Source organism: Lacerta agilis, chromosome 5 (genome assembly GCF_009819535.1).
Source record: "Lacerta agilis isolate rLacAgi1 chromosome 5, rLacAgi1.pri, whole genome shotgun sequence".
In the NCBI taxonomy this organism is placed as follows: Eukaryota; Metazoa; Chordata; class Lepidosauria; order Squamata; family Lacertidae; genus Lacerta; species Lacerta agilis.
This window is the reverse complement of record NC_046316.1, coordinates 57181994-57194036: the sequence shown is the minus strand read 5'-3', so window position 1 is coordinate 57194036 and position 12043 is coordinate 57181994. Positions and strand designations below refer to the sequence as shown.

At 40.3% G+C, this 12043-nt stretch overlaps 2 protein-coding genes across 3 annotated transcripts in view; one reads left to right on the top strand and one right to left on the bottom strand.

The window, feature by feature from the left end:
* The window catches only part of LIMS2 (LIM zinc finger domain containing 2), a 28871-nt gene that overhangs the window by 9226 nt on the left and 7602 nt on the right, over window positions 1-12043 (bottom strand). For both annotated transcript variants that reach the window (XM_033149976.1, XM_033149974.1), the window contains exons 2-4: window positions 9252-9411; window positions 8044-8110; window positions 7314-7434 (exon numbers count right to left, since the gene is read on the bottom strand). In XM_033149976.1, the coding sequence (XP_033005867.1) occupies window positions 7314-7434; window positions 8044-8110; window positions 9252-9411 (348 nt within the window). The remainder of the gene's footprint in view (window positions 1-7313; window positions 7435-8043; window positions 8111-9251; window positions 9412-12043) is intronic.
* GPR17 (G protein-coupled receptor 17) lies at window positions 3043-4457 on the top strand. The gene has a single exon (XM_033149977.1). It carries the CDS (start codon window positions 3094-3096, stop codon window positions 4108-4110), a length of 1017 nt encoding a protein of 338 aa, XP_033005868.1. The 5' UTR covers window positions 3043-3093; the 3' UTR covers window positions 4111-4457.

Here is a 12043-nt window from a genome sequence, read left to right as displayed (position 1 = left end):
TTTGTTTGGTGATGGTGTGGGAGTGTTTCCAGACTACTGCTATTTTTGCACAACTTGCAGATTCAGGTTGCACAAATGAAGCTGATTTAGAGCTCTTGCAAAACAGACCCACTTCCCTGAAATAATGGACTTTCTGCGATAAGGAAAGGGATAGCAAATGTACTGGAAAGTGTGGGATAACACTTGCTTGACACAACATTGTCTAATCTCCCCATAAACAAATCAAGCTGAATGCTCATTTAATAGCCAGTGTCGCTTAAACTCTCTGCAAAAAATCAGGCTGAATTCTGATTAAACAAGTTGTCCAGAAGCAACTGTGGAGACAAAACTGCCTCATGGTGATATTATATATATATATATTGTGTGTGTGTGTTAACTGTCAAAATTGACTATGAAAATGAGGAATTAAAAGCCTGCTGTGTTGTTGCAACTTTGACAAAAACAAGTAAAGAGAATTTCTAAAGCATTTGATGGAGATGTCCTGTTGCCCAACATTTAGGGGAAAGTTTTCTCTTCCGAACAAGGGAAGGCTGACTTCTTGTGTGTGTAGGGCAGGTATGTCCAAAGTCCGTATTGGAGGCCTAATCTGGCCCACCGTCCAATTTAATCTGGCCCCTGTGGCAGTTTATTTCCTGGGGTAAAATCCTAAAAAAAACCTCCACAACGTCAACCCTAAAAAAAGCTCAACAACCCCAATCTTTTTTTAAAAAAAAGGTTGGCCCTTTGGTCTGCCGTCACAGCCCTTTACTTCATCAAATGTGGCCCTCTTTGAAAAAAGTTTGGACACCACTGTGTATAGGGAGAAGAAACTCCTTATTTTGCCTCTTTTTAAAAATGTTGTACAAGAGAGCACTCTGTGGTCAGATGAAGGAATTACACTTAAGTCTATTACAAAAGAACAGTCTGTCCCAATTAGAGCTCAAGTTAAGATCTTAAACAATTTTAGGCTTTTACATATTCAGAGAACAGGAGCCATGGGTCCTTTACCCCAGCATGCTTTGCAGCAACCCGAGAGTGCTTTGCAACACACATGGTATAAGATAATGAACAATGCAATCCTAACCATGTTCACTGCCACTGAGTACAATAGGACTGGCATCTAAGGATGTGAGAGACATTTTATTCTGTTCACATTTAAAAGCTAATCTACTGGTAGGCCACTGTAAGAACAAGATGCAAGACTAGATGGGTCGTTGGCCTGATTCTGCAGGCTCTTATGATGTTGCATTTTCTTATGTACCAAAATGGCACTTCCTGAAACAATACACAAACCACAATAAAGCTGTCCTTTGGAATTCATACATCTGAATTATGTGAAACAATTCTCTGACCGATGCTTTTAAAAATGCACATATTAGGGAACATTGTGCAGAAAAATGGATACATTTGTGAAAATAAAATATAAAAAATGCCTATTAGAGAGAAAAGTAATGTAAATTACAAAAATGTAAATGTTGTCAAATGTTGCCAAAACTGCATACAAACATGTGTTCATTAAGAGAAATCTGCACTAAAATGCTGGTTTTGTTTTTTAAATTGCAAGTTGCTGCAGTAAGGTGGATCACATAAGATAGGAAAAATGAGAAACAGAGAACTGAAATCGACGGATCCTTCCATTCCATCATTTCCACTCTGCTTCGTGATTTTTTTACTTGATTCTAATGAAACATTTTATGCAGCTGTTGCTGTTGTTTCTAATTGGTCATCAGAGAGTCTGACGTTTAAACAATCCTTTAATTCTCACTTCTACTGTGCCCTTACGTTTTGTTTGCAAAAAGTTGAGAGAAGTTGTACATTATAGCTGAAAAATGCTTCCTCTTTGCAGCCATTATAGTTATTATCCATCTAAAAGTGACAGTATGGATACATTGTGTAGTTGTTCATGAAAAGTATCACTCCTTTGAAGGGATGAACTTGGTTTCATAGTATATCAGTCTGCAAAAGGTATACAGTGGTACCTCGCTTTAAGAACAGCCCTGTTTACGAACTATTCGGTATAAGAACTCCGCAAAACCGGAATTAGTGTTCCGGTTAGCGAACTTTACCTTGGTTTACGAGCGGAAGCCAAACTGTGGAAGGGCAACGGCGGCGGGAAGCCTCATTAGGAAAAGTGCACCTCGGTTTAAGAATGGCTTTGGTTTAAGAACGGACTTCTGGAACGGATTAAGTTTGTAAACCGAGGTACAGGCATACCTTGGAGATATTGCAATGAAGCAAATATTGCAATGAAGCAAGTCACACAATTATTTTGTTTCCAAGTTGATATAAAAGTTACGCTTACACTATACTGTAGCCTATTAAGTGTGCAATAGCATTATTATTTTTAAAAATGTAAACACCGTAATTAAAAGTACTTTATTGCTAAAAATGCTAACCGTTATCTGAGTCTTTGTTTCATCTTATGCATCCTCTTGTAAGGAGCAGCAGAAGCCACTGTGTGGTAGGGACAGGCTCCTGCAGCCTCGTCTCCAATCCAGCAGTAGCTGTTCCCCCAGCGCTTCAGTTTGTACAAACACACAAGATTTGCAAAGCGCAATAAAGTGAGGTATGCTTGTCCATTGTATATCATCCTGTAAACTTTACAACTTTAGCCTTTTTTTCAAAATATGAACAATTAAGAGATTCTAAGAACTAGTTTATTATACTGCAAAACTTTTTAAAACTAAAATTACTAAAACAAAGTAGAGTACATAAACTTTTAATGGTCATGGAGAGCACAGGAAAGGTGTGGCTAATATACAGAAAGGTTCTTGTGTGCATACAAACTGTTTGCATATGTACAAGGTTTGGCCAATTTTTACTTCTGATGGCAGCCCCTTTTATCTCATGGGGTGCTACTTTAAGGGAGTCCCTCACTATTTGGGGGTGGCTTTTTAAGAGAGTGGATGCTGTCAGGAGGAAAACTGGAAACCCCTCTAATATATGCAGAACATGACATAGGATGCTTTGGATCCTGGCCAGCATTCATTACAAACACAAGCAAACCAGCAGGCTTGACTGATTTCCATGTCGCCTCCTCTACGTTGTAATATTCTTCTCTAGCTTTTTCTTCTTTATTATTTCAGGTTCATATTTCAAGTCCCACAGTGAGGAATGAACAACCTAGCAGACTCTTCAGGCCTGTTCTTCAACACTTCACTGGAAAGTTCAGAACAATGTGGCAAAGAGACCAATACGGAGAACATCCTTTTTGCTACTTTCTACCTTCTGGATTTCATCCTAGCCTTTGTTGGCAATGCTCTAGCTCTTTGGCTTTTCATCCGGGACCAAAAGTCAGACACCCCAGCCAACGTTTTCCTGATGCACCTAGCCATGGCCGATCTGTCCTTTGTGCTAGTTTTGCCAACCCGGCTAGTATACCACTTTTCAGGCAATCACTGGCCGTTTGGAGAGATCCCGTGCCGACTCACAGGCTTCCTTTTCTACCTCAACATGTATGCCAGCATCTACTTCCTCATGTGCATCAGTGTAGATCGCTTCCTAGCTATCGTGCACCCTGTAAAGTCCCTCAAACTCCGCAGATCACTCTATGCCCACTTGGCCTGTGCTTTCCTGTGGGTTATAGTTGCTGTCGCCATGGCGCCTCTTTTGGTCAGTGTGCAGACAGCTGAGATGAACAATACCACCATCTGCCTGCAGCTCTACAGAGAAAAGGCATCACGCCATGCTCTTGTGTCATTGGCTGTGGCATTTACGCTTCCATTTTTTACTACGGTGACCTGCTACTTGCTGATCATACGCAGCCTGAAAAGAGGGAACCGAATTGAGAACCATCTGAAGGAAAAAGCCATCAAAATGATAATAATGGTTCTCATGATCTTCTTGGTCTGTTTTGTGCCCTACCATATCAACCGTTACATTTACATTCTCAATTATGATGGTGTGAAGACTTCCTGTGAAATGCAGCGGATTCTGGCTCTTGGCAACCGAATTACTTCCTGCCTCACCAGCCTGAATGGTGCCCTAGATCCCATCATGTATTTCTTTGTAGCTGAGAAGTTCCGAGAGGCCTTATGTGGTTTATTTTGCAGCAGAAAAGCTGCAAGGCTACCTTCAAGTTATGACGGGAAAACGAATGACAGCTCCTTGAGCACTAAAACTGAACTGTAACTAATGAAATCAAGTGCTTTTTAAAAGAAAGGCTTTTCCTATCTGATACAATTAAATCTCCAAGATAGCAAAACTGTGTTTCTCCAAGAGCACACTCTGATCTACGCTTCATTCTTGAGAAAACAAGTAAGAGATAGTAATTTTTGCACAGCTACCACCAGCAAGTGCTAATTCTCAGTGGAAGGGAGACTTCAATCTCAATGTATACAAATATAACCAGCATTACACCACAATTGCTACCCTTCTGGCTGTCTTCAGACAAGAAAAATAAAGGAAGAAAGCATTTGCTTAATAACGCCATGATTGCTCCATGAAATATTTTTGTACTGAGAAGTAACTGAGGCAAATAGTTCTTCACAGTTATCAAACAAGCAAACTGCCCAGCTAAGATTCAAGAGTCTTGACATTCTCTAAGAAAGGTGTTCTAAATTTGCATCTGCAGAGCTTTGAGAAGATTGTGCATATAGATTTTGACATGACCTGATAAGAAAAGGAAATCCTCAAAGCCTCCAACACATCTGCAGAAAAGGAGAACCATTTGATTTTCTAGGCAGCTCAATCGTCTCATTGTTGACCTTTTGCCTACAGAGAACACTAAACTTGATATAAACACCACATTACAACTTAAAACTCTCTTTTGTTACAGCCTTGGCTGCAGCTCTTATTTTCAGTAACATTTAGAAAAAATGACATGACTTGTTTCATTTTATCTGTAAGTTTTTATATGAAGTACTGTATATGGTTCACAAATCACATGCACAAGACTAAAATATTTATAGGGAGCTTGCTACAAATGAGTAATCTAGCTCAGTTTAACTATTAGGATGCAACTCTTACTGACGCAATTGCCCTTGCTTAATGTCGACTGTACCTACCATATCCACCTTAATGGGACAAAAATCCTCAGTGAAGAGCCACTTCACCAGAACCTTTGCCTGTTGTCTCAGTGTAAAATTGCTACAACTCTGGTATGTCAAGTCTGTGCTGTAATTTGTGATAATTGCTTCGCCCAAATCCTAAGCACTTACGTGCTGTGCAACAAATCATTTACAGTGGTATCTCGCAAGACAAAATTAATTCGTTCCGCGAGTGCTATCGTATAGCGGAAATTTCGTCTTGCCAAGCACGGTCGGAGGAAGCACGGCTTTACCAAAAACAACAACAACAACAACAACAACCGCAAAACATTTTCGTTTTGCAAGTTGTGACCATAGGAAAGTTTGTCTTGCGAAGCACCCTTTCGCTAGCGAATGCCTTTCATTTAGTGAGTTTTTCATCTAGCGAGGCATTCGTCTAGCGAGGTACCACTGTATATTGAACTCTTGTTGCCATAGCTTTTTTGGAAGCAGTGGTGCAGATAAGGCTAAACCTCAGGGCCTAAATCTATGACCCTGGAGTCCGGCAACCCCCTAAATTATCACTGGAGAGTGGAAGGTGATGAGGGAAGCAGCAAATGGGTAGACCTGACGTCAGCACCTGGGCAGGTATTGACATGCCAGAGTATACATGCTAATGGTGGTCACCTCAATGTATTTTTTCCTTACTTTTTTATTTATTAAGGTTATACAGTGAGAGGGTGGTTGGACAGCCATATGCACAGCTACAGCTTGTTCTTTATTGTGTATTTCAAATATACATTGACTTTTTCTACAAGAAAATGGTGCTCATTTCCAAGTAAATGAGTCTACCATCAGGGAAGCATAAGCAAACCTCATATTATTCCTGTAGTCATGATGATGTGAAATGCCGCAAGCTCAGAGTATTTCTTTTTAAATCAGGTTGGCAAACCGTTAGTTTGTTTGATGATCTAACAAAGCAGTTGCACAGCATAGCACAGCAAGGGTAGGGGCCGGGGAGAATACAAATGTGAATTGTATGTGTCACAACTGAAGTAATGCACATGGCTACCTAAAAGGGGAGGCCCTGGCTGGATATGAACACATCAAAGAAGTGTTTCAGTTTAAAGTGTTGTAAACAAGGAAAACAGGTAGAGAAAAATGGGACTCCACGGCGCCATCTGGTGGCACAATGTTATATCGCACATACAACACATATAAATCACTTTTTCTTTACCAGTCTAGCTGAGTCCTCAGTGAGATAATTAAAAATTACCCCATTGTACCCTTATTTAGAAGAAAAGCAAAGGTTTAGCTACCATATTATGGAGTCTTTCAACTTGCCTGTTAACTATGGAATCCTGACTGCTTTCCTGTAACAGACTTTGCATTCACTACAGATACCTTGTAACAATGAAATAAGGCGCACAAACCATACTAAGTTGTTCCCTTTTAATTAGCTCAGTTCTACTAGGCTAGTCATCAGGACTGCATGGGAAATGTATCAGTATAAAGCCATTTCAGAAGGTTTATACTATGACCAGATAAACTGCATCACTTTTTCATAGCTGTTCTATTCACTGCCTACCCAAGAACTGAGAATATAAACTCAGAGACTCTTCTAGCTAGAAATCGCATGCAGTGATGCCAAAAGTTAAGATTCATATGTTGTGGTGCAGTTACTAGGCTGTTGTTTTTTTACTTCCCTTGTTGAAGGGCGTTTGCTTGGGTGTCTATTTTTACTTCATTTAGCTTCATATTTTATACTTTCTTTTTTTAAAATATTGTTTGTACTTATTAAACATAAAAGACTATGAAATTCAGAGGAAAAAAAGAAGTTATGTGGTGTGTTCAGTGTGCTGTCTGTCCACCAAGTTGTTTCTGGTGAGTAATTATCCAATCTCTAATCTTCATGTTTACATAGGTTATTCCTCTTCTACTCCCTCACATTTTGTCTAAAAGTAATTTGCTCACAATTGAGGATGGTTCTCCATTCATTCTCCAGTTTTCTGCTAATACCTCCCCAGTTCATTTCCGCTATATGCCTCAATGCATTTAAGAGCAAGGTCCAGATTCCTTGCTCTTCCCACAACAAGACTGCCTAACATTTCAAACATTTCATATCTGCATGGAGTTCACATGCTAAACCACCATACTTAAGAGAGATGAATGTGTGTTTTGGAAGACATTATCAGCTCTGCAAAAGTGCACATGTGCCTGTGATTTTTTGACATCTCCTCTAGGTTTGCACATATTTAAAGCATGCATTTGCAGATCCCACCACACACCTGGGATTTCTCCTTCTGTGTGAAGTGGTACTGACATCCAAAGAATTATCTCATGTTCACGTCCTCTGATCCTTCTTACCTGCCAGCATTCTTCACAAAGCCCAAATCAGCAAGAACCACATCACAGAGCTCACAACGAAAGCATTCTGGGTGCCAGTTATTGTTCATTGCTTTGATAACACGGCCAATGATGAATTCACCTTGGAACAGAAGCACCACACTTCAGCTAAAACACTTGATTTATTTAAGGACTCTTCTCTATGTGCACTGCCATCCCCACAGAGAATTCCATGGATGACATATTTTAATCATTTATATCGCAAAGTAATTTACAATTATCTTAGACTCAGAATAAGCCTGCAATTAACTATTATCGAAGAAACTGTGTGAGTGAGAGTGACTTAATGAAGGCCACTGAATAATTCATACCCAATTTTTTCAGGCTCAGGACTAATAATAATAATAATAATAATAATAATAATAATAATAATTTTTTATTTATACCCCGCCCATCTGGCTGGGCTTCCCCGGCCACTCTGGGCGGCTTCCAACAAAATATTAAAATACAGTAATCCATCGAACATTAAAAGCTTCCCTAAACAGGGCTGCCTTCTAATATCCATGCCACTGAAACATAAAAAACTATATTCTGAATCTCAGGAACTTTGGCTTTAAAACCTCAAAACTAATTATTTTATTGCTCTTGACCAGAGTGCCTGATGAGAACAACACTGATCATTAATAATTCTTTCACCTTTGTGTAGCTTTCCTTAAAGAGAGAGAGAAGGCTTGAGTGATCTGCATCTTACCACATTCCCCACAGCATGGCGCAAACAGCATCTGGAAGTCATGCTCACAATACTTTCTCCCTTCAAACTGTAAAAAAAAAGATGCAGGAGAACATACCTTTACAAAATTTCCACTATGTAATTCTAGTTTGCCCACCACAGAGTTACAATTCCCAACACCCTTAACAAACTACAGTTCCCAGGATTCTTTGGGAAGGGTGTGTGCTTTAAATGTGTGGTGTGTATGAAGCTACTGTTACACAGAATGTAGGTGCAAAGTTATAGCTTCTACAAACTATTTACCATCATTATTTCAATCATTGCAGTTTTTGGTGTTCCTTTGAAGTACTGTAATTTATTCTTAGGAAAGCTAATCCCTAATGCAACATATTTTGGATCAATATTTTAATAACAATATATTTGTTCTATAAGCATGTACCGCACTCTTAAAACTCTCTCTCATTTTAATTATATTGGCTGCAGAACAACGCATGATGGGCGGCAGAGCAACAGGGTACCCTTATGGATCAGGCAATGTTGCATTTGTTGAGATGTGTCAGCGCAGTGACAGCATTCCACAGGTGAATGGGCCTTGAATTCATTAGCTCACTCACTTCCCCGACTCTTCTTCCAATACATCTCCAAATAAAAGAACAGAAACTGTTGCTTCCATGTTTAACTAACTGAAGTTTAGCATCTAATCCCAATATAGGACAAGCTGTGGTTAGTTTTAACTATGGTTAATCGAAACAAGTCAACTTTGAACTGTGGTTTATGAAATTAGTTTGTTTCAATAAACCACAGTTAAAAACAACCCACAGTTTAGGGTTCAGATGTTAATGCTTCTCTGTGGTTAACTGAGAATGAAAATGAAAGCTTCTAATCACATCCTTGTGGCTATCCTAGAGGAGGATGGAGCAAACAAGCCCTGGCTCAAGAACCTAACACTAAACAATAGTTCAGCACTATGTCTGAAGCAGGGCATTATTGACTATACTGGTGTCCTGCCTAGGAAAGCAACACCTCATTGATGACTGAATCATTGAATCATATCAAAGCTAAATTACTGTATACATGGAGGAAATGGAAGGGGGTCATTGACGTAAGAATTGCAAATGAATTTTGGATAATCAAACCCCACAGAACGTTCAGTCAAGCTTCTTAAAATCAGGTAAGTGGAGTAAAAAGTCAAGTAGCTTTTCACGCTATCAGAAAGATGCTGATCTCACATCGTAGAAGAGTCCATCTGGAAACTGGCGGAAGCACTGAGCACAGACAAAGCAGTTTTCATGATATAGTTCCCCATTGCTGTTCACGATTCGCTCAGTTGGATCAAAGCGAGCTCGGCAGCGCTCACACACAGCGTTTGCAAGGGCATCTGACATGTTACTGGGGAACAAAACAGAAAAAGAAATATCACAATTACACACTGAAGCCATCAAAACCACCTAAGTCAAATTAATCAATCAAATCAATGGGAAGTCCACGCTTACAAATTTATTTATGTTCTACCATACTTGTGGTATCAGATATACAAAATCTATATATTGAAGGGTTCCATATATGCTCATCAACCCCTCCATGTTAGAAAGCCAAATCTTCCAGTACAGTGGTACCCCGCTAGACGAATGCTTCGCTAGACGAAAAACTCGCTAGACGAAAGCATTCGTCTAGCGGGAGGCTGCCCCGCTAGACGAAAAAGTCTATGGGGCTGCCTCGCAAGACGAAAAAATTTCGTCTTTTTTTTTTTTTCGTTTTGCGGAGCGCGGCTCCCATTGCCGCTCCGCAAGACGAAAACCCCGCTAGACGAAAATTTTCGCGGGACGAATTATTTTCGTCTAGCGGGGCACCACTGTAGGTCAGTGGGATATTTTCTGTCAACTTCAACGATGAGCCTATTTGAATCCAAACTGCAATCATTATTTGAGAATAAGGCTCATAAGAGGACTGAATAAGGCATTTTCTAGCACAAAGTAGAAAACCAAGAATTTGCTTGGCTCAATAAATTTTCTGTGCCCTTTACATAATATTCTTTGCAACAGTCAACTTTGCTGATGTCTAGAATTGTCTTAAATGTCACTGAAAGCAATGGAAATTTACAGTAAATGTGTTTAGACGCCAGTGTCTCAAGCAGACAGTGGAATGAAAAAATAAATAACTAAATGTCCACTTTCAGATAAGTGCTTTACATTACCTTCAGAATCCTTGGGCTGGTTTTAAAGCATGCTCTGACTGCGTGTGGAATTCTGTGATCTGGACAGTCTTGTTTCCAGCCATATCTGCTTCAGATAATCTATGGCTTAGAAATGCTAGTGGGTCACAGAGCCAGACACTGTTAATCAACATCAAATTCATAAAGAATCTTTTGAGTGTGGAGATAACCCTGATGCTGTGTTTTTCAACAGATGCGAAAGAGTGAACAAGCCCCTCCACAGTTTTAATGTGAAAAGTTAAGCCTATGGGCACTTTCTGAAGCATGGATAACTGTGCAAAAGGCAAAATACAAATACTGTGCTTTCAAGAGATCTAACCTCAAAGTCATGTCTGTTAGTACAGAATCAGCCACCAGGGCTCCTGACACATCAGCAGTTGCCCTCTTCAGCACCGGAGGAAGCCTCTTCGCCACCTGGGGTGGTGGTGCAGAGGCACCTCCCTGGGGGCGGGGCGTGACGCCACGATGCATCAGATGCACTGCACATGCCCGGAATTTCCGGGCATGCGTAGTGGATCCGGCTGGTGGTGCTGCGAGCCGGCGAGCGAGCGGCAGGTTGGGCAGCCCCGTCTGTAAAGGAGCACGGATGGGGTGCCGGGCAGTGGGGGAGGGGCCGGGGAGTGTCACCCCCTCCCCTGGAACCAGGGGCAGAGCGCCCCCTCCGCCCCGCCCTTCCTACGCCACTGGCCCTCTTATCATTGCCTTGGCAGAGCAGAGTCACCCAAAGCCACCTATGCTACTATGGAAGGGACTGGAAGCAAGCAAAGTCACCTTGGAGCAAAATGCAGTTGATTTACTCATGCTCTTTGATATTTAAACACAAATGTATTCCACAACACAAAGTGCAAAAACTACCAGACAAGCATGGGTAAATACAGATAATGTGGGACATACTGAACAGGACACAAACACAATTGAACTAATGTTTATGCAAGAGCTGAAGGAGTCCTAATGGGCTTTACAAAACAGAAATGAAAACTCCCACCAAGAGACAAATAATCTGTGTCCTTGTAGGCCCATGTTTTTGCTCTTGGAAACATTTCTGGATTCTAGCTATGCGGGTCTTATATTCATCCATCCCACTCATCCACCCACACACAACAGGCTAAAAATGTCAAATGTGAGAGGATTGATCATATTAACATCATAGTGGCAGCAGACTTTCATAACTCTCAGCAGAATCTTACAATCAGCTATCCAGACAATCTTATGAGAGCACAGGAATTTTTTTAATGAAACTGAGTAATTAGGTGCTATATCCCAAAACTATCTTGGGATATATAATAAAACTGATAAAGGGTAAACAGAATAAGTGACTGTTATAAATAAAAATGTTGTTGGTAATGAGAAGTACGAAGGCCATGCAGAAGTCACAGTGCCTTAAAGAAAGCCTGATGTAAATTAATCAAGATTAATTCAGAAAATATTACACATAATTATGATATCAAAGAGGATGAGCTTTCATCCTGGCCACTGACAAATCTAAAAGTGTAAACTTCACGGATGTTGTCATAAAATTCCCTTAAATATACCCAGTTCTCCCATTGTATCCATCTCCAAATGGAAGCAACTATTTAGCCTTGCCCTCATCTGATCCTACAAAAGGTCTTTTCCATTATTGTTCCTACCTGTTAAAGTACTCATCTCCATCAACCAGACTATTAGTTAATTACCTGTACTTTTATAACATATGTGCTTGCCAGCCCCTTGCTAAGACTTCTCAGCCTTTGCAGCAGCTCTAGCAATCATCCATTTCCCACTTTTATATGAACAGCATAAACTTTTCAGACTTATTCATGCCACAAAGCT